At 43.0% G+C, this 22947-nt stretch overlaps 1 protein-coding gene across 1 annotated transcript; it reads left to right on the top strand.

The window, feature by feature from the left end:
• The first annotated feature begins 969 nt into the window (after positions 1-969).
• On the top strand, positions 970-21222 carry ipo9 (importin 9). Its single transcript, XM_071543976.1, has 24 exons — positions 970-1160; positions 3039-3100; positions 3330-3416; positions 3574-3775; positions 4594-4682; positions 4945-5031; positions 5661-5780; positions 6222-6322; positions 6933-6991; positions 7160-7311; positions 7597-7695; positions 8835-8941; positions 9835-9974; positions 10794-10956; positions 11811-12037; positions 12530-12678; positions 13901-14029; positions 14439-14714; positions 16135-16301; positions 17197-17330; positions 17762-17881; positions 18922-19035; positions 19291-19367; positions 20287-21222. The coding sequence occupies exons 1-24, from the start codon at positions 995-997 to the stop codon at positions 20395-20397; spliced, it is 3138 nt and encodes a 1045-aa protein (XP_071400077.1). The 5' UTR covers positions 970-994; the 3' UTR covers positions 20398-21222.
• Positions 21223-22947: the final 1725 nt, after the last annotated feature.

Raw genomic sequence — 22947 nt, 5'->3', positions numbered from 1 at the left:
TAGAGGCACATGCTATATAAGGTGCATCCAGAGAAGCCTAAACCATGGAGGTTCGAGAGGTGATGTGGCACATTTTACACCACACACATTCATGGAGAGTCTTACTGATTCCCTATCTGTTTCCTTGTTGTTAGAGCAACAGGATTACAAGGTGGAGTTGGTAAATCTTCCTTGAGTAACCTAACCCGCTGCCACTTGCAGGGCTATGTAGAGACGGTCAGTCTCGCCTCACAAATAATTGCACTGTTTCACTGTGGTTTAATGTTACCATTGCCTATACAAAGAATGGAGAAGTGAGAAGTCTGTAATGAAAGTTCAAGCCCCTGTGACAGCTCAGGTGAGACTACACCTGTTAATGCAACAGTAGGCTGGATGGAGGGAGGTTTCACAATCTGCTGCAGCTGACGAGGTGTATTGCAACAAGCTGGTTGTGTAGCCACTGTGTCTAGGGGTGAATGGGTTAAAGCTCTCAACCATGTCAAGCCATAGAGGTGCTGTCAATTTAAATTTGCCTGTCTGCAGCTGAATTTCCTCCCCAAGTTCATTCAAATGCCCCCAAAGAGTGAGCAAATTGTTTTTTTCGCTATCCTCCTTCCTCGCCCAGCATTTTGTGTCTCATTCTAGCTTCAAGATATTTTAAGTAATTAATCCATTAGCCAAATATTGTTGCATCCGTCATATCTCAGCTAAAAAAAAAAATCCACTTTCCTGGTCGTATTTACCATATTGTTGGGTCATTCATATATACCTACAATATCTCAGACAGCACTTGAAGGCAGCATGTGCCTCCGCCCCACAAGAGGGAGCCAAAGTCCAACTTCGAAGAGAAAAAACAAACAAAACATGTGGGCCGAGCAGGAAGTGTGATCTATGGGGGAAAAATGTGCTTCCTCCCGCAAAGCTCCGCCTCCACGTTTCCATGCATTGGCGCGCTTCGCTGTGGCTCTCTGCTCCCCGGGCGGTGGACTGTCTGTAGCGGGCTGCGGGTGAAAACATGGCAGGCATGAGTGCGGCGGGTGCTCGGTCCGGTTCGGCTGCCGGCCCGGTTCAACAAGGACTGAAGGAGGCTTTGATCGAGACGTTGACGGCCATTCTGTCCCCGGTTCAAGAAGTGCGCGCGGCCGCAGAGGAGCAGATAAAAGTGCTGGAAGTGACAGAGGGTGAGTGGGGCTATGTATGCTAGTTTTGGGGTTAGCTGTCGGGGTAGAGTATTCTTTCTAACGGCATGGGCCTGTTTGTCAAGGCAGGTACTATCCGGACAGCTAGCGACTTCTTACACCATTGCAAACTTTGACCAATCTGCTAGCTAACGTTGATAAGTTAGCTAGCCGGTTTACTCCCTGGGCTAAATAGGCCATATTTTCACGAGTTAGTGTTGACGAAGTTAGCTAGAAAGCTATCTTTTACTTGGAAACTTGCTGTTCTTGCCATCTTAGGTGCCCACATCAGCTTTAGCTTGCTTGAGATTGGCATGGTTGGACAGAAAGAATACCAATACCTAGCTAGCCGTGCCATGTGTTTAAGCAATAATGCATGATCAATGTGGACCCGGCCTCAGCAGCAGCAGTGTGGAAACTGGGAAATGACAGCAGCAGATCCCACATTGGCCCACACCAGCCGGCTAGCTTAGCCACCCAACCTAACTGTTGTTTGACCGTTTCATGTCTTGCACGAGAGGCAGTATTGGTTTGCTGAAGATGGAGGGATACCAACCATCATGTGATTCAACGTTAACCTTAGTAACTGATCGTATGGTCGCTATGGCAACCATCAATAGCTGGAGTGACACTTTCCCGCGAAGATGCTTCCTTGGGGATTCTCCCGCGAATCCCGGATAACAGCCAGCTTCCTGCATCAGCATCAAGACAGGGGAAGGGTGATGGGACAAAGACTTTAACTAGAGTCCAAGTTATGTCTTGATTGAATTAAAATTTCTGTTTAGTGGTAGCCCTCCACCTGTTGAAAGAATAATGTATTGCAACGCTAGAGCTATGCAAATTGGAATATAAAAGCATTTCAGCATAGTAGCAGGCTTGTCTCTCAGATTTATAATAATAGTGGAAGTGATATTGCACTGGACAGCATCATATATGACCAAAATGGCGAGAGTTGGCTTCATTGGGACGTAATACCCATACAAAAAGAATTGTCATTTATTTTGATAAACATCTATAGAGGGATGGATGGAGACTTAGGGGCGGTAGCCTATACACAGGTCCATTGTCCATTCTTCCTGCGTTCCTCCTGCCGCCGGTAAAAGGCTGATTGTGCACACTGTCTGTCGGCTATACTGCAGCGTCGCAGCGTAAATGACCCTGTCCGCTGGCCTCTCTCTAAGGGAGCCGCTTTATAGGATTGTCAGCACAAACATTGTCTTCTGGCCCCTGATGTCACTCTTAGTTAAACCCAGTGAGTGAGAGTTGGTACAGGGATAAGGTTGATTCTGATCCTGACTGTATTCATCTCTCCCTCTCTGCCTGCCGGCCTGCCTGGCCAGGTTCAAACCAGAGAACTGTGGTAATTGTATATCACATGGCTTCTTAATCCGTTTCAGCCCAGGAACCAAATGAAGCAAATTTAATCATTGTGGTGGGATCCAGGCTCATCACAGCAAACCAGAATGTTTTTTAGCAGTGAGCCCCAGTAGAGAGTGTGATCCACGTTGAGAGCAGGACCCACCATTTTTAAGGAATTCCACCTATATTATCTAGCTTACCCTTGTTTTTTTCACTTGGTATCACAGTACCTTTTTGTGACCATTTTGTAGAAGCCATATTGTGTTCTTCCCAGCAATAATTTAGTCATATTCAATCAGGGATGCTCATTCATGAACTCTTGAACTGCACCCATATGCAGTAAATGTATAAACTTTTGTTTTTTTTGTTTTGTTTGACTCCTACCTCCATCCCTTTACTTGTTACGATTTTCTTCTAAATCTTATCGATGGTAGGCCGCACTATAAGAGTGCTTTCAGTTTAAACTGTATGTTCTCTGCTCATTGATTGCTTTGTCCTCTTGCTGTTCTGCCTGTGTTGTAGAGTTTGGGGTCCACCTGGCAGAACTCACAGTAGACGCTCAGGGAGCACTTGCCATCCGTCAGGTGAGGGGGAAAAAAAACAAACTCAACATCCTTTACAGGAGAGTGATTTTGCAGGGGATCTTTGGGACACACAACACCCATTAATTTAAAATTAAGTTCTCTGTTCTCCTGACACTGCCCATCATGCTTTGCTTATCTGTTGTCCTGATTGTATCCCTGACTGTTACAACCTTACCACTTATCAAGCATGCCCATGCTTCTGTGGTTATCTTGTTGTCTGTGTATGCAGTTAGCATCTGTCATCCTGAAGCAGTATGTGGAGACTCACTGGTGTTCCCAGTCAGAGAAATTCAGGCCCCCTGAAACCACAGATCGGGTAAGTGATAAGCAAACAAAACTTCACCATGAATACATTTATTCTGTGTACTAATAGCAGAAGTTCTATGTTTGAGAAAGTAGTTGTGCGAAATTATCAATTTGACCTCAGTGGTTTTTGAGCCAAGAGTTCTCCAACTCCCCCTGTCCCTCTCCAGGCTAAAGCTGCCATCAGGGACCTGCTGCCAGGCGGTCTGCGGGAGGCCATCAGTAAGGTCCGCTCCAGCGTGGCGTACGCCGTGTCGGCCATCGCCCACTGGGACTGGCCCGAGGCCTGGCCACAGCTCTTCACCCTGCTGATGGAGATGCTGGTCAGTGGAGATGTCAACGCCGTGCACGGGGCCATGAGGGTCCTCACAGGTATGCAGTCAGGCACACACACACATACACACTAGGGCTGAACAATTAATCGAAATTTTTTCGAAATCGCAATATGGCCTACTGCAATTTTCAAATCGCAGGAGGCGCAATATTTGTTAAAGGTGAAATGTGTGTCAAAATACCATTTTAAATGAAATATTGTTGTGCTGCAGAGATGTCCTGGCCTACACGTCATATTCTACAGACTTAAGAAAACATCTTTGTTTGGTACAGATCCCTGCAAAAATCACACCATAATGATTTTAATACGGTTTTCAATGAAAATGAGAATAATGATGTAAAAATGATCATTCCCTCTAATATCGCAAATCATATCGCAATTGCAATATCAGTGAAAATAATAATAAAATCGTTCAGCCCTAATACACACACACATGTTGTACATCTAGACCTTCCTATACCTACAGACACAACCTAGAAGAATGTGACCCAGAGTTACAGAATTACAAGATTTTAGGAAATCTAGTGTTGGGGTAACATCGGGATACCAGAACCTCCATAAGAATACATTCAAAGTTGGTTTACCTTAAGAAGAGAGTGGACCATCAACTCATAATTAATATTCTTTATTTAGACAGTGAGAAAGTAACGTGAAAGACAGAGTAGGGGAGGCACAGGAGAGGACATTTACCAATAGACAGGAGAAATCTGCAAGTTACATTCATTTTACACTGCTGGGGATGCTGAATGAAACCCCGGCCTAACTCTTCAATGCAAGGCACTGCATAAGTTTGCAGAGTCGTATTGTAGCTACTTCTGTTTAGTTTATCTAACCATCTGTCATCTGTTCTGTCCAGAGTTTACCCGGGAGGTGACAGACACACAGATGCCGCTGGTGGCTCCAGTGATTTTACCTGAGATGTACAAGATCTTCACTATGGCTGAGGTACTGCAAACCTCTCTTGCTCACTATATAGGGATGTGATTGACAATCTTCAATCAGGATTTCCCCTAGTTCTGGACACACAACTTCCATCAGTTTCCAATGCAAGATTATGATGTTCCTGCTGTTTTGTGTTCCTGATCATATCCCTAATTACTTAACACTGTGTTCACAGCATGGCTGCTTTTCCTCTAGGCCTGCAATGCATTCTTTGACTGAAGTGACATGAAGTTGTCCTGACTTTGTTGTTCCCTAACTGTTGTAGGTATACAGTATTCGCACCCGCTCCAGAGCAGTGGAGATCTTCACCACCTGTGCCAACCTCATCTGTGCTATTGAGGAGCTTGAAAAGGTGAGGCAGAGTTAGCTGTCACTCGCTGAAAAGACCTTATGATATGAGATATGATGATCAAAACCCTGATCCTAGCAGTATTAATGCCACATTATAATACCCATCGAGATAGATATCCCCAAGTACAATTGTAGCCCAACAAGGGGGGGCATATTGTGAGAAATGTTGTTATTTTTTTGTTGTTGTTTTACATAGTTTATTGATCTTTGCTTTCAGAGCTTCAGTGCTTTCATAATATTATTACATAATAAGGTTCAATAAATTATTTTGTTTTAATTAATTATTGAATCAAAAAATTGCATTTTATGGAAAATGGGTCCCCTGTTAAGTTAAATGAGCCTGGATTCATGTTGTTCAGTTGCTGTTGATAATTTAAACAAACAAATAAAGGCCTGGTCTCACTGACATGGATGGAGCCTAATATTTAACAAATCCCTTTTCAAGAGATTTACATTAGATTACATTTAAATTGAAATTGCCCTTAATTTGTGCTGGTTACTGCAATATCAGCTCAGTTTATTTTTTCCAGAAAGGAATGGAAAAAGGAGGTGACCTAGATGAGATAGTTGCTGATACAACAGTATGTAGACTGTGTAACTCTAATACAAATATTCTGTATGTGTGTCTAGGGTGCAGCTAAAGCGTTGATCTTCCCGGTGGTGCAGCAGTTCACAGAGGCATTTGTGCAGGCCCTGCAGATGCCTGATGGACCCTCCTCTGACAGCGGTCTCAAGATGGAGGTCCTCAAGGTGGGCAGCTTCATAGAGAAAAGTGTTACGGAGCAGTTGTCTAGAATGATGTTCAAGTGTGGCAGAATATCATGAATACAATGCTGTATATGTGCTGTATATGTTTGCAGTAGTTGTTTCAGAATTGGGCCAAGTCTGGAAGAGTACAGGGGAAAATACTTGGTCGCAATACATATGATTACGTCATAATATGCAGTTGTTGACCTCAGTCATTTCACATATTGTGATATTTTTTGTTTTTAAGAAAAGCTATAGAGTGATAAGGCATAGTTGGCTATTGTATTTCCCTGTTGCTTATAGCATATATCATATTTAACACCGACCAGAAATCTTCATATCCACTCAAGAAATTCGGGAAAAAATGTGGAATTTTATAAAGGAAAATGCAATAGCAACCTTTAGGCCTTTGAATCAGTTTTTCTTTTCTTCTTCCTGTCCCAGGCGGTGACAGCATTGGTGAAGAACTTCCCCAAACCCATGGTGTCCTCAATGCAGCAGATACTGCCCATTGTGTGGAATACACTGACTGAAAGTGCATCTTTATATCCTTTTTACAGTGCCAGACTCATGTACTAGCTAGGCCTTACTGTCCATGTGTTCTACTATAAGCATCATTCAAGCTAGTAGGGATAATAGGGTCCAGGTGGGGTGAGTAACCACAAACCATTTGCCTGCACTTCTGATCGAGCCATTTCGAAGGCCCACATCTGAATTGGCTGAGGGACAGTATTTTACCAGAGGTTTGACTTACTTTTAGGCATTTAACTAACATTCAGCTTGTGGCCTTTTGGTTACAGAACAGCCTCTGTAACCACTGAGCCACCCTGCTGACTTGCAGCCAGCTCGCTCTGTTGCATTGAAATGCTCACTCAAAAGATACAAAAAACACTCCCACGTCCAGAGAAAGATGGAGCATTTCAGTGGGTTGTGAAGAATATTGTATTTCACACATAGTGTAAACTCTATCTGCCAAGTGAAGTGTTCTTACATTTCAGCTGATATTCTTGGAGTGATTTACACTGAGTGCATTCCTAACTCACCAAAATTACAAGCAACTATGGTCAGAGCCATAGTTCCCTGACATGAGAGAGAGAGAGAGAGAGAGAGAGAAAGAGAAAGAGAAAGAGAAGTGTTCCTTAACCAAATGTTCACTTATGTGAGAACAGAGGTCAACTACACAGAGGAGGTGGATGACCCCATAGACTCAGATGGTGAGCAGAATTCACAACATCCACACCTTTGTGTTTTTACATCTGCTGTCATTGCTACATGTAACGAGCTAGAGAGCAATCTCTACAGTGGTTGTGCACTGAACACAGGATTTATTCTAGGAGCTTCCTCTCAACTCATTTCTGCATTTCATGTCTCGTTTTTTGTAGGTGAGGTTTTGGGCTTTGAGAATCTGGTGTTTAGCATCTTTGAGTTTGTCCACACGCTGCTGGAGAACAACAAGTTCAAGAGCACAGTGAAGAAAGCCCTGCCTGAACTCATCTACTACATTATCCTCTACATGCAGATCACTGAGGACCAGGTGAGAAATAACATCAGTGCGTATGAGTTGGCCTGGGATGTGGATGGGTGCATGGATGGAAGTGTGTGTGTGTGTGTGTGTTGGTGTGAGTGATCCCTCTCATCTGAAGAGGGTGAACTTAATTTCGTATGATGGACCGCAAGAGAAAATTAATGAAGAAAATAGGTTAATTTGGCTAAAATTGTACATGCATTATACATATATATATATATATATATATTTATTTATTTATTTATATTTAATCCCTGGTGTCATGCCTGATTGTTTGTGCTTTTGTCACTCCAGATCAAAGTGTGGACGGCGAACCCCCAGCAGTTTGTAGAGGATGAGGATGATGATACCTTCTCCTACACTGTCAGGATCTCTGCTCAGGACTTGCTGCTGGTGAGATAAACATCTATTACTGTTTACTGTCTATTTCACAACAATGCAGCGTGAATATGCAATGGACAAAATGTGACTATTTAAATCCAAAAATAAGATGCCTCATTGACCACAGTCCCCTTCCTTGATCTCTTGTGAAATTTGGCCAAAATTGATCTACTTCCCTTTTTTGCGTCACACAAAAATTCGCTGCCATTGGGCAAGCAGTTAGTGACATCAAGTTGATTTTAATTTTATTGATGGATGAGGTTTTTGCACAGAAAATCGCCCATGGCCTGTAAAGACAAACTGTGCTTGAATGTCCCTCCCCTACAGCTTTTGTGTTTATACACTCACAATTGGTTTGTGACAGAAATTAATTTTGCACATTCTTTTGCAGGCTAAGTTTACCATGTCATATTTCTATGGCTACTAACCTTCTAAGCTAGTAGAATTCACATGGCAAAGATAAGGCAACCTAACATACCTAGTAGCATCACACGCAGTTAGATTTGTTCAGTCAAAAGTCTGCAGCTGTTGAAGATGCCAATTTCTTTGGAAACCTAATTTAATCCTCCTGTCATCGTGAATACTGACCCACACTTTGAGAAGCACTGCTGTAGCCAATCAACTCAAGTTAACTTCAGCAAGCACATGACTAAATGAGTGTCTGTAACAGATATTCTTTTTTCCGATCATTTGAACAAATTATACACACTGGAAGAGCTGTAAGAAATAAAAATAACTCTCATAATGCTTTGCCTGAGTTAGGATTGCTGGAGATGGAAGGACACTAAAGCCTGCTAGGCGACTGTGTCCGCTCACAGTCCTAGAGGAGCACGCCTCCTCTTTCTGCTTTTCCTTCTCCTACACATACAGCCTCCGCAAACAGTGGAGTCAGCTGCTAAAAAAAATGTTGCCCTAGTCCTTGGAAATGACTGGATAAGGTTGTTTACTATGAACAGTATGTGCTTTTCTGTGCAGCATGGAAACGTGGGGTGCTGAGCATTACAGCCACACTTGGAACAGGGGTCAGAATGTCCAGTTTTTGTGAGTTTGCTGTGGTTGCATAGCAACGTTGGTCTCACCAGCTCGCTTTGTTGCCTCTAGTCCACCCTGAGATTGTGTATAATGATATAACCCTTGACCTCTGCATGCAGGCTGTTGCTACAGAGTTCCAGAACGAGAGTGCAGCAGCGCTGGCAGCAGCAGCAACTAGACACCTCCAGGAGGCAGAACAGGCCAAAAACAGTGGCAATGAGCACTGGTGAGGAGACGCCTCTTCACTCACACTCACTGACTTACTGTCTCTTTTTCTTCTCTCTCTCTGGCTCAATCGTAATGTCTGCTCTTACGACCCAACGGACTGTGAGCCACGCTCCCGCTGAGTCCACAAGGGCTTAGAGCTGTTTCACTGCAAAATCAGCAAGTGCTTAAGGGCTCTGATGTGAACTTCTGCAGCCTCCCATGCAGACTTATAGCAAATCTGCAAACCTGCAGACTTTTCAGACAGAATTGCCCATAATTCATAGTATAAGTGATGTCAATAAATGAGGATACTGGGGAAGCGTCCAAAAAAAAATGTAAACATGCCAAGCATTATAAGACAATGTTTATCTGTAAATGTAAATCTATCTTGCTAGTGTTTTTTTGCACCTTTGTGTACAGTTGTTTGTATCTTCAGACAAATGGGTTTTGCATACAATGTCCAGATGGTCACGTACATCAGGGCTTTCAACATGAGACAGTTGCATCGCTGTATGCAAGGCAACGTGTGATCGAAGCTTTTCTCCTTTTTGTGCCATTTCAAGCCTTCACACCATCTTGCACCCACGCACTACACTGAACATGTTGGTAGTGTCGCCCAAAGTCCATGAGGACTTGAGTCCGGAATCCAGACATTGGGATTCAGCCTCTCTTTCTTGCTCCCTCTGTCTCTCTGTGGCTCTCTCTCACACACACACACACGCTCACACACGCACACACACTTGGTTAGGGTTTAATTTAGGGTGAATTTGTTTGCACATTCAAACAATTCAAAACTGAAAAAAGGAGTGAAGGAATACAAATTGTGCAGGTAAGACAGAGAAACCCAAAGAAAGAAGAGCGCAAAAGCAAAGTCTCTTCAGTACTGTATATTTCCCTTCCCTTTTTTTCCAGGTGGAAGGTCCATGAGGCCTGTATGTTGGCTCTGGGCTCAGTCAAGACCATCATCACAGAGAATGTGAAGAACGGCCGTATCCAGTTTGACATGCACGGCTTCCTGGCCAACGTTATCCTGGCTGACCTCAACCTGGGAGGTGAGTCCAAAACTGACCTTTGGAGGAATAAGCAAAGTGTTGTGGTAGTGAACAAGTCAGTGGGCTAACACAGGACCAGTGCTCCAGAAGATTATTCAAATACTTAGGTATTCAATTTCTGGGATTATTCATGTGTTGTGCTTTCCCTCTGCTGTGTGATGTGGTGCTTCAATATTTGAGTCCTGGTGCTGGTGCTAGTCCAGCGGTTGTAGAACTGCTACATCATTATCAAGGAATCTTGATTGTTTTTGTCATTGTTGTCCTGACCTGTTCCTGACCAATGACTAGACCTGGGGTGAGTCTGGTTATCCAGGGGCATAAGTGCTTAAATACTCTGAGTGAGAGAGCTCGTTTTGGAGGATCTGATTTCAACAAGATGGTTTTTATTCCTTTTCTAGCCCTTTGTTATCGTTCACAACACAACTTCCAGTACTCTAAATAGGATTGTTTAAACTGGTCCAGTCTGATCTCTAAACCAAGTGGAAAACATTCAGTTGCATTCACCTGAAGCTGTACGTGACTTTGAAATAGGCTATAAAATGCGTTGCTCCAGTTAACAGCACCCTACTCCTCCTCCCACTCTTTCCTCCATCTCCCCCCTGGCTTCTTTCTGCTTTCCTCCCCTCTGCCTCATGGCTCTCTCCAAACCCCTAAAATGGAATCTCATCTCTTCTCTTCTCTTCTCTTCTCTTCTCTTCTCTTCTCTTCTCTTCTCTTCTCTTCTCTTCTCTTCTCTTCTCTTCTCTTCTCTTCTCTTCTCTTCTCTTCTCTTCTCTTCTGCCTAACTGCTGTCTTTCATTCTTGTTTTCTCCTGACCAGCGGCGTCTCCGTTCTTGCTCGGCCGGGCTCTGTGGGCGGCTAGTCGGTTCACAGCGGCCATGTCTCCTGAGCTCATCCAGCAGTTCCTCCAGGCCACTGTCAGCGGCCTCCATGACAGCCAGCCGCCCTCCGTCCGCATCTCCGCCGTCAGGGCCATCTGGGGGTGAGCAGGCTGCGTTTTTAAATGAATAACCCCCCTCCCCCCCTCCTTAGATATAATTTACATGTGTTATTTCTATGATCTAAGACAGTGAGCAGAAACAACTCCGTGAAAACCAGAAAGCCAGAGAACAAAGGCTGTAGTCTGTGATGGCGGTAAGAGACCTGGATCCGCTCCATGTTCATGCTGAAAGCATTAAAAACCTACAGAGTTAGGTTTTCCAAAAGCATCTTGGCACTAAAATCATAATAGTCCACTGGCTTACTGGCTGAGTTAATGCTGACAAGTCAAGTCAAGGCTGAGAACAGAACTGTACAGATTCCGTTCAGAACCAACAACTTGGCATCTTGAAGAAAGTTTGAAATGGGACAGCTTGATCATGATTGAATTTCTGGCTGAACAAAACTGTTTATTGCTTTATTGCCAAGTCTATCCCTTTTTGGTCCTGCATCTGGTGCGGGACAATTGCTATTCTTGGTGTCTAACCGTGGAGATTGGTCAGGTCTCTGACCATAACTTTAAATCAGGTGAAATAAACAACAACGGCCTATACATTGCTGATCTATGGTTCTGCCTGTCATGGCTGGCTATTGATCCTACATAATCAGGTAGTTCTACAAAGATTAACGATCTCTTTTTCAAGAGAAGCCTGGTCAAGACAGCATGGCAGACAAAACAAGTTGCAAACAACATTCATCATAGACACAAAAATATAATTTTAAACTCCCAATAAGCAATTACAACAATCTGAAAAGGTCACTAAACGACCACTCAATGGCAAGAGTCCATTGAGATTCATCAAGATGTATTGAGTGCCTATATTCGAGGATGCCTTTATTAATATGGTTGTTCTCCAGGTACTGTGATCAGCTGAAGCTGTCGGAGAGCACCCACGTCCTGCAGCCCTTCCTGCCCAGCGTCCTGGAGGGCCTTGTCCAGCTGGCAGCCCAGTTCAGCTCTGAGGTGCTCACCCTTGTCATGGAGACGCTGTGCATCGTCTGCACCGTCGACCCCGCCTTCACCACCAGCGCCGAGAACAAGATCTGCCCCCTCACCATTGCCATTTTCCTTAAATACAACAATGGTACAGCGACATCTCTTCCACCTGCATCCTCTTTCTGTGGGATTTAGTCTTATACTACTCCCATCCTACTTTCATACCTTACTCTTTATACTGTACCTGTCCCATGTTTTCTCTTTTCTCTCTTAAAATGTGCTTTGTACTCCCATATGTCTTTCAAGGGTTAAATAGAGGATAGATTGTCAAGACGTAAGACTTTCCAGTTTGCTAGATCTTCTCTAATAGTCACACATGGAGAGACTGAGATAAGTGGGGAAAAAGCAGGATGGAAATAATTGAAAAACACTATTTGGCTACACACTCGTCCCTTGCTCATAGATTCTCATTGGTGTTGCACGGTGTTCAACACACACTTGATTTGAGAAACGGTCCTGTATGGGACATTTTCTATAGTTGGTACTTTGTATTGTTTTACAATAAATTCAGCTCAGCTTGCGTAAAATTCTATCTATCTAAATATCTTTTCTCAGGCCTTGTCTCCTCTCTTCTCCCTAGACCCTGTGGTGGCGTCCCTGGCCCAGGACATCTTTAAGGAGCTGGCCCAAGTCGAAGGGTGCCAGGGTCCCATGCAGATGCGGCTCATCCCCACCCTGGTCAGCATCATGCAGGCTCCCTCCGACAAGATCCCCTCTGGACTCTGTGCCGTAAGTAGCCAGTTGTGCAAAGAGTCACTAAGGTAACTTGTATAAAAATAAGAATGAACCATGACACCGTCCAGACTGAGCGTGTGGTAGTGGATCAAGTAGAAGAATAAGACACTAAGGTGTGGTTGTTGTTTATCATTTTTGTCTGTGAAACAAACAACACATTACTATGGTATGTTTTCGTTGTCCCCCATGTAGCTATTATATTATCAATCCCTCCCCAGCCCTATAAACAGCATTCCTTTGCCCTTTGGCAAAGAGTTATTTTCTCTTTTTCCTTCCTGAATAAATTTCTCCACCAGTTGTCCTTTTCTGTTCAGCTTCTCTATTGGTTGTTTTTCCTTGTTCCTCTGACACATCTCCTCTAGGGGTGCACTGATCTATCAGCCATGGATTATAATCGACTATTAAACATTCTAAATAGGTTAGCAGTGATCGGCTAATCACCATTTCAACTGCCTGATAAAAAAAAAAAAAAAACTTCAATTGCTGATCAGCGAAGCAGTCGAGTGTATGCTGCAAAAAGCCAATTTGCAGCAGTCAGCAGAACATTAGTAGCGTAGGCATGTCATCCATCTGCCAGGCACTAACTAGCAGTTAGTGCCTGGCAGTTCATTTCTGACGTGTTTTGAATTTCATAGTCTATGATCAGTTTAATATATTGGACAGAAGGCAGAGCCTATGCTGCCACAATGAAAAACTTTTCTTTTGCTACCGGTGGCAGCAAGCACCTCAGTAAGCACCTCAGTCATCAAGCACACTCTGACATGTAAACACTATGTTTGGATAAAACCTGTGATTTATTTACACATGGATAGGCCAGCTATGTCATGCAGTCATAAGAATGATATGTTAAACACAGTGCTACATTGGAATTTTACTGTTTATACTTGCTTTGCACTTGTACATGATGTGATGTTAGTAGAAAGTCAGGGTAAAATGTATCATTTCAATCTGGGATTGGCACTGTTAAAAAAACAGCCATCAGAACTGGCCCCAGAAAACCTGATTGGTGCATCCCTAATCTCCTCTTCACTCAGTGTTTTCGTTCCATCCTCTCATTTAATATTTCCATCCATAAACCTTCAGTTGTACCTTGTTTTTTTCTGGATTTGACAACTGATGTGGGGAAATGTTTCTGCATGTTTCCTGCATCGTAACAAAATCAGTTCCTCAAAATATTGACCGCGTTCTGCCTCTGACTGTGCTGCTCTCTCCACAGACATCCATAGACATCCTGACCACAGTCGTGCGCAACACCAAGCCCCCTCTGTCAGAGATGCTGGTGTGCCAGGCTTTCCCTGTGGTGGCACAGTGCACCCTCCGCACTGACGACAACACCATAATGCAGGTGAACCCAAAACTTTTTTTTTATGCTTTTTGGACATTTCAGCTATATTAGATGGCGCACAGTGGTATAGGAAATAAATACGGTGGGTATGTCATACTGGTTTTGGATAGATTCAGTGAGGAAGGTGTGCAGTGAGAGATACAAACGTGTTGTATGTGATAGCAATATGAGACACCAGGACACCCCAGTATGTCAGCATTTACTCTTGGATGCCATCTGAACCCTGTTTAATACAGTTTAGTTAACAGAAGGTCTGTCATCTGTCATCTGACTTTGCCTAACCTTTGCACTTGATGTTTCCAGTGCCTAACACCACTCTCCTCTCACTCTCCTCTTCCTCAAATCTCCCCTCTCCTTTTCCTCTACTTCCCTTTACTCCTCCATCACTCTTCTCCCCTTCCCTCTCCAGAACGGTGGAGAGTGTCTGCGGGCCTACGTCTCCGTCTCCCTGGAGCAGGTTGGCCAGTGGAGGGACGAGCAGGGGAACAGCGGCCTGTGGTACGTCATGCAGGTGGTCAACCAGCTCCTGGACCCCAGGACCTCTGAGTTCACGGCTGCCTTTGTGGGCCGGCTGGTTTCCACGCTGATCTCTCGGGCGGGCACCGAGCTCGGGGAGCAGCTAGACCAGATCCTCAGAGCCATTCTCAGCAAGATGCAGCAAGCCGAGACTCTGAGTGTCATGCAGGTAGGGAGGAAGTAGAAAAATGAATACTAAATTCTAAATGTCACACAATCATCAATTAGATTAGATGAAACTTTAATGATTCCTTTGGGGAAGTGGGGTTGTTGCAGCAGCAAATAGTAGAACACAGCAAAGAAAACGTTAAAAAAGTAGGATATAAATGAGAATAGAGCAAATGGGTTGGTATCAAACACAACACATCCAACAATAGAACATAATAAGTAGAAATATATGAATGCAAACTATACAAATATATGAATAACAACATGTATGCAGGGTGTGCAAGATAACAGCAGTACAACTGAGACAAAGAAAATGAATGAAAAATCTGAAAATGTATTCAGTATGAACATAAATGAAAAATTGTTTTAAACAACTCCAGATGTAGGTAGCATATGTACAGAATGTTCAGATGCGTCCAGACTCATATGCAAAGAATCCATAGAAATATGTGCAGATCAGAAACTGTGCACGCTGATGTATAGATCAGTCCAGAACATAGGAGAACACAAAAGCAGTCCAGGACCTTTCGTCAAGCACCCTCCTGGTTGGCTGAGGCTGGGGGTCGTTATGGCAGGCAGCATGGTGCAGTTGGATGGCAGATTTGACACGAAAGAGCACTTACAGCTGTTGATTTTATTCATTATTCAGATGTTTAATTTTAAGCATGACAAAATGCCATGGAGGTAGGGTTGTTTCAGCTCCTATTTCAAGGTCTCATTGCATTGTTGTTCATTTAGCAAGCCCAGTATCTAATGTTTTTCAGGCACTACAGTCTCTCACTTTAGTGTCAGCTAATGAGGCTAGCATTGACTAACTTGGTACTGCAACACTAGCTGACTGTTATACTCTCATCTGATTATCACAAGTGCAACACACAGCTAATTACAAATAGGTTACCAACTCAGCATGTCGCATAGGCTAGGTTTCTAACTTTGACAGTACAGACACAGCGCAGCTTGAAGGAGCACCAACAGTACTATGTGCTGCATCATTGGTACGGTGAATTATGGCCATTGTAGTTCGCTAATGCTTTTTAAACTTTCAGTGTGTGATTGAAATAATCTTGTTTTAGTTTTCTTGTTTTTGAAAACTACAACAAGAAGTTCCAGGTTTGAACACCAGATTAGTGCATCACACCACCTGAAATTAATCTAAAATAAAAAAATACTTGGATGGCTGTTAATTTACGTGGACAAGGCTGCCCAAATGTGGACATTATATGGGAAACACTGCGATATGATGTGTTTGATAACGCTGTCTTTGTTGACTAGTGCTGCATCCCTTTGTGCTATCACCATTCCACCAGGTGCACTAACCTTCACCTCCGTGCTGTTTCTCCTTCCCTCTCTCCCTTCCCCCCTCTCTCATTTCTACTCTTCCTCCTCTCTTTCCTCCCACACCTCTCTCTCTCTCTCTCCAGTCTCTGATCATGGTGTTCGCCCACCTGGTTCACTCCCAGCTGGATCCCCTGCTGGAGTTCCTGTGCAGCCTGCCGGGCCCCACGGGGAAGCCGGCCCTGGAGTTTGTCATGACAGAGTGGATGAGCAGGCAACACCTCTTCTACGGACAGTACGAGGGTAAAGTCAGGTCAGACAGCAGCCTGCTTTTTCAAAATAGTTTCTCGAGTTATTTTCAGCTCTATTGATAACACAGTGGAGAGGGAGTAGAAGCTTATGGCATACATTCCACCGCACTGCTCTATGCATTGCTTACATTTCTTCCCCCAAAACATAATATTTTGTTCTCAAGTAATTTGGAGCTCATTAATCACCTTGTTCTACTTTCAGTGTTTGCTCCATAATTTTTTGTAGCAGTGTTAGTTTGGAGGTTAAGATTCTGCACCTGCCCCTGTTTTTCTCAGTGTTTTTTTTTCCTCACAGAAGAACACTAAAACTTTTTTTATTTCAATAATTAATCATAAAATTGCCACATCTATTGCCAGATATTTTTGTATTATGAATTTAGCTAAATGATTAAATAGCAAATAAGTGAAATGAATTAAATGAAACTAACAGTGGTAGCAATTTTCTTGGTGTGGTGGCCCAGTAATGCTGAATGACAAACTTTTTCCTAATGTTTTTTCTTCACCATTTTTAGTTGATATAATCTTGCAAGCGCACTTAATGGATTAGAGTAAGAGTAAAAAATATTTCAGCTCGGCCACCAAAAACATGCTTATTAAAACATGTTTTTCATTTTCCCTCTCAGCCTTACTCATTTTATTCTCTTCTTGACTGTCTTCCAGCAGCAACAAAGGAATAGCATGTTATTTCTTTAAGAGTAGAATAATAGAACCTCCAAATGATGGTTAGTTACCTGCCAAAGTGACAGGAGACAAACTAACCTCAGACAGAATTTACCAGCATGTAGCAGATGGCTGGTGTTAATTTCCCTCCCTGACTCTCTCTTCAAGGTGTGACTTTCATTATGCTACTCTCGCTACTCTTTCTCACTCGTTTGTCACGCTCGTCTCTCCCTGCAGCACGGTGGCTCTCTGTAAGCTGCTGCAGCACGGCCTCAATGCCAACGACAAGCGTCTCCAGGACATCGTGGTGAAGGGAGAGGAGATCTTCAGCCCTGATGAGGGCATCCGCACACGCTCCAAATCTGCCAAGAGTAAGACACTAAAATACCTTGGCTTTGTCATTACTAAACTTGACCGCATTGACCTACATGATGAAATTTTACATCTTGAGCTGTGAGAAGGGTGAATGTGAATAATATGACCACAAATAGCTCATAGACACATTACCTTTTGTATGTGGCTGCGTTGTTTACACTTTTTCGTTTTACTGGATCTGTTTTAGCTGTCAACAGTATCTTGCATGGTTCTTTGTCTCATATGGATGATTGCTAGAGCACGAGATGCAAAACTAATCTCAAAACCTAGTGTCGTCTTATCATTTTGATAAGACGACATGATATTCCCAATGGACATCCACTCCCAATGAGGCCATGAATAAATTTCCAGCTACCCCTTCATCTTGTTAATGTTGTTCAACTGTCTCTTGTTTTCTTGCTCTTTAATGTTAATTCATCCTCCGCAGATCCAGAGAGGTGGACCAACATTCCTTTGCTAGTGAAGATCTTCAAACTGATTGTTAATGAGCTGTCGTCCGTGGTGGAGGCCAACGCCAGCAGGGCCAACGCAGCAGACTGGAGTCAAGGTGAATAAGTTACTGTGCACTTACATGCATGCCGATGGGCCTTACACTTGAGGGACCAGGCAGGAGTTCAGTGTCTCGCTCAGTGGCGCTTTGACAGGACACATGGCCTTTTGATGGACATGTAGGCTGTTGAGTGGATCAAACTTGTGACCTTTCTGCTGGGGGACAGACTCTCTAACCACTAGGCTTCCCTGTCCACTTCCAGGTAGAATTAAAACACACTGGGGGAAAGTGAAAGAAAACGTCTATTTTGCAGTTCGCTAGCATTTCTTGATTTTTAGCCGTAATTGCTGTTACATATTTGGCTCCACTGTCGATTTGGCTCCACAATCAATTGCAAAGTGGTAAGAATTAGTAACTTTATAATGCTAATAGGTAAAGAGATCAGTAGCGTCACTAGCAAGTTAGCTGTGCTGTGGAAATGATGGATTGATACCAAGGTGGTGATGACACTGGGGCCACCAGAACATGAAAGAGCCCCAAAATATCTGGATTTATAGAGCTTTCATAAGACCTTATAATCTTACTTACCTGGTCTTGTTTTTTTTATAGTTGTTTTTCACAACGGGCTCCAGAGTTCTCACCCTTGTTTCTAGGTCATCAGTCAACAGCATCAGCATTTTGTGGACTGGTTTAGTCATTGAAATCTTTGATATGAAGCATCACTGTAAACACAGTGAGACACAGGACATTCTTGGGGGAACGCCCGAGGAATTGTCTCAGTATTGTTGCTTTAGTCACACAAGAACATCTTGTTGTCAGAAAATATTTGAATAGATTTGTGACTTTGTGTCTCTCTTTGTTGCCTGATGCTGCGAGTGTCGCCCATCTACACTTCTCAAAAAACTGATAAGTGCGTCACCACCCTGCCACTCACAGTAGCTAAACTAAATGCTGTTCTTGGCTGAGGATCCTTATTGTCTCCAGAAAAGTCTTGTTTTTGAATAATGTTTAGAATCTAGAACATTTGTCATCAAAGGTAGTGAATTTAAGAAGAGGACAGCAAATGTTACAATCAGCAGCTGCTGTGTTTGTTGCAGATTCCAGTGGTATGTGGGAGGAGCAGGAGGAGGAAGAGGGGGAGGATGATGAGGAGGAGGATGAAGGGCTAGCAGGGCAGCTGCTCTCTGATCTCATCGCTTCCAACAAATACGGTACCAGTATTTCACCAGTGCCACAACTATTCCCTTATTTTGTTTGGCTTAATTTCCACTTGTTCCCCAAATAAATACAGTACTGTGCAAAAGTCTTAGGCAGTCTTGAAAGCATCTTTGCATTACTTTTTTTCTTTTACATGTGCCTAAGACTTTTGCACAATACTGTATGTCTTACCCACGCTATTTCAGCAGAACTTGGTTTCAAAATACCAAATTAAATTTAGCGAATCGTTTTTTGTTCTTGTCTTAAAGATGACGATTACTATGAGGATGATGAAGAGGACGATCCAGATGCCTTGAAAGACCCCATATATCAGATTGATCTTCAGGTACGCCATCTCTAAACTTTTGGTTCCATGTCTGTTATTCCCATTATTATTGTCATTCCAAATATAGCCATTAGCGGGGCAGCAGGGTGGGATAATGAGTAGGGAGACTGTCAACTGCAGGATCCGTGTTCAAGCCTCTGTGTCGGTAAGCATCTGCCCAGACAGACTCACTAAAGGTTTGTGCAGGGAGGAATGTGTGCTATATCACCAAAATGACCAAATCAGGATGCCATGCTATTCACTAACAGTGTGTGGAAAGCATGTCTAATGCTGCTAGGTTAAAAAAATAAAGACTTTTTGCCTTTTATGATCATATATATATGCAAATTATATATAAATCATATTATTTCGCCCTCATAATGATTTGGGTTAGGGTTAACTCTTTGCAACACCAAATCACCCAAATTATTGTAGCATGTGGATGATTTCTTTAAAGGAGGCATGAAGAGATTCGACCCTTCAGAATGGCTGCTATCATTGCTGCAAGACGCAGGCGTCATCGGCAGCAAGTCAGGGAAGCAAGGGAGCGTGTTTTCTGTCCTAGAATCTCAAATCAGATGAGAAGACGCTCCAATTATAAAGGGGCTTTAGGGTGAAAGGGTGCCGGCTTTGGTGGATTAGTCTTAAAGATGAAGCACGCAATTTGCACTCGCAAATTGGCGATGCATCACTCTTTTCGTTGGCTTGTTTGCACCACAACTTGATTTGCATGAATTCCTTAGTAAATAAGATGAAACGGGGGAGCAAAAAGATGCACAAGTTGCCGTCACAATACAATCTTAGTAAATCTGGACCTGAATTCCTAGCAGTTCTAGGGGCAACTGTAACTGATCCTGTGCTCTGACGTCCCTGAAGCATTTTCCGTACAGGGAACAATGTAGTATCGCATTTTTACTTGTGTCGTTTGTCTTTCCCCCAGGCTTATCTGACAGACTTCCTGACACAGTTCGCCCAGCAGCCGTGTTACAGCATGTTCTCAGGCCACCTCAACGACGCCGAGAGACGAGCCCTGCAGTCTATAGGCCTCTAGCCCCTCCCCCCCGCCGCTCTGCCACCCCCTCTCCCATCAACAGCGCCCCAAAACAGCTCTTCTGTTGCCCCATCACTTACGCTCTCATAATGAATTTACAAACATAAAAAACAGCTCAAGTATGGGATGATGGGCTTGGCAGGGGAAGGAGGATGGGATGGGAAGAGACAGACACGCACTTATCCATAGCTCCCCTGTTTCTCCATACTTGTGATGGGACGAGATGAAGGACTTCAGACGTTAAAGGCAAGAGGATGAAGAGGTGAGAGGAGAGACGTGCGACACCAACCCCTCGGTCTGTTCATACAGAAGGTGCGGAGGTCTGTTCGTGGGCGGCCTCCATCTTCTCACCCTCCTCTGACGTTTCGGAAGGACTCGAGACTGGACTAGGGGATCGAATAGAGGGGTTGAGGCTTCACAATGGGACAGGTGAACCACGATATATGAACGGACTATTTTGCCATGTCCTATTTGTAACTCAACCCATTATTTTAGTGTTTCTGTATAAACACAGTGAAATTATACATGGAGTAAAAAAAAAAAAACACTTCCAAGAGACTTTACATTGATGGAAGGACAGTCAAAAACAAAAATCCTGATCTTTTGAGAAGGAGAGAAACATTGGCGGCCTTATTTTCGGAAAAAGTTGACTGCTTCTGACAGGAAATGAAAGCTCTTAGACCAGCTGTCTTGTCTGGGGGGTATGGTGGGTATTATGGAAGTCACACTGTTGCCATGGTGATTCACAGCCTTGTCATTTCCTTGTACCCATTTGAAATTTGGGATGGAAAATTTCTAAATAAAAGTCCCGAAAGGACAAACATTTTCAGCTTGCATTCTCTTTATCTCTCCCAGGTAAGAACAATATGAGCAGGTCTTCCACACACTGTTCTATAAATGCTTCATTATGATTTTTTTGTTAAACTTTAACAGTGGGGGTTGAGGAAGGTAAATGTTTTCCATAAAATCTAAAATGAACAAGAAGGATGTAAATCATTTGTGCTTGGTCGGATACCATCACCCTTCATTTTTGGTTCACTGATTTGTACACTATAGATTTACTGTATGGTGCCAGTTGTAACTGGTTTGTTTCAGTTTTGACATTTATCTCCTTTATCCCAAGATGCTTTCGCTCACCTGGAAAATGTTGACAGAATAAGCACAATGTGGATTCGTTCATTCTAATTAGCCTATAATAATGTTTAGGTTTGTGCATTTGTCCGCCTTTGTCAGTCCATCACAAAGATGCACTGTAGGCCAAATGAGACACAAAGAAGTGGAAGGCATGTTGAATATTTAAATAAATATAAATGTGGCTTGAGTTATAGAAAATTGTTCACTTATTAGGGTAAGCTAAGTGCAACAGTTGGTTTGATTATTTCTAATCTCAGTCTAATATATTTGTGCCCAGGTGTGATGTAGCCTTAGGACAAATCTCAATTGTCAAATATTAATAAGCATTTTTGGTAAAGTGGACAGATAGCGGTGTGAAGATAGTGGTCATTAATGTTTATACCGAAAAAACTTTCTTAAGCTGAATGCTACATTTCATCGTGCTTTATGAGGACAGGGTCTATAAAGGTTAAAAATAAATGGGTTTTTTTTTTCTAAAATTGATTTTTGTTATGAAAATCACCAATTGGAGGTTAAAGTTTTATGTACCTTTTTATTTATCATTATTTACTTATTTGTATTTACTATTACGCCACTGGTCATGGATTTTCAGTGAATTCCCATTGTGGAAAATGCAACATGATGATGAGATATTCTCTTTATCAAGTGCATGTTAAAATCCGGACTATGCAACACAGTGTTCCTCCTTCCACCGGGCGGCGGGGAGGCGCTCTGACCCGCATCGGGTCTCATGCTGCATTCAAGTGCTCCTCGTAAACCAGTAGCCTACTCCCCAGCTCCAAAGACAAACGGGATTTGTCGCGCATCCATGTGCTTTTTGTCGGAAATAACACAATGGACCCTGTAACAAAAGTACATTTTTGGTGGCTGTTGTTTAATTAGCGAGATCAAGCGGCATAAAGCTACTCTCTCTTGCAGTGGCAATGTTTAACAGAGCGAAATCAGTAACATACAGATATGAATTATTCACATAGAATGCCAAATGATATGACAAAAACATACATCACTTTTATCATCAGTTGTTGACATTGCTTACATGCTTCCTGCCCTTTTAAACATCACAACTCTGTTTTCCTCATGGAAGTATTTTATTATCCGATACATGTTTATCATACATAAACCTTAATTAAGCCTTTCCTAGTCAACTTTGTTGGATTTATCATGTGTGCTCATCCTAATTCCGACGTTTCACACAGCACGTGAAGGCAGCATCCTCCCAGCCCCGGGTGAACGGCGTCACAGCCGCCGCGATGTGTCATTTCGACGGATAAATTACCGATCGCCAACCCCCGTCCCGCCTGATATGCAATCCCTGAGCTAGGATAATGATTAAAAGGAGCTGTTAGGCAGATTTTTTTTTTTACACAGATGTAAACAGCAGTTATTTAATTTCACACCTACGCTTTAAATTGTGTT

Source organism: Centroberyx affinis, unplaced genomic scaffold, assembly GCF_046629955.1.
Source record: "Centroberyx affinis isolate AG114_WGS23_722 - 3 ecotype Tasmania unplaced genomic scaffold, CSIRO-AGI_Caff_v1 ptg004430l_1, whole genome shotgun sequence".
Lineage (NCBI taxonomy): Eukaryota > Metazoa > Chordata > Actinopteri > Beryciformes > Berycidae > Centroberyx > Centroberyx affinis.
Note: the sequence above shows the minus strand (reverse complement) of the source record. Positions and strands in the feature narration are given on the sequence as shown.

Excerpts from the sequence above, each read along its gene's own strand:
- ipo9 (XM_071543976.1), top strand. The coding sequence starts at position 995 with ATGGCAGGCATGAGTGCGGCGGGTGCTCGGTCCGGTTCGGCTGCCGGC. Across the intron at positions 3,776-4,593 it reads GGCCATGAGGGTCCTCACAG|AGTTTACCCGGGAGGTGACA; the intron begins GTATGCAGTCAG and ends TGTTCTGTCCAG. Across the intron at positions 19,368-20,286 it reads TATATCAGATTGATCTTCAG|GCTTATCTGACAGACTTCCT; the intron begins GTACGCCATCTC and ends TCTTTCCCCCAG.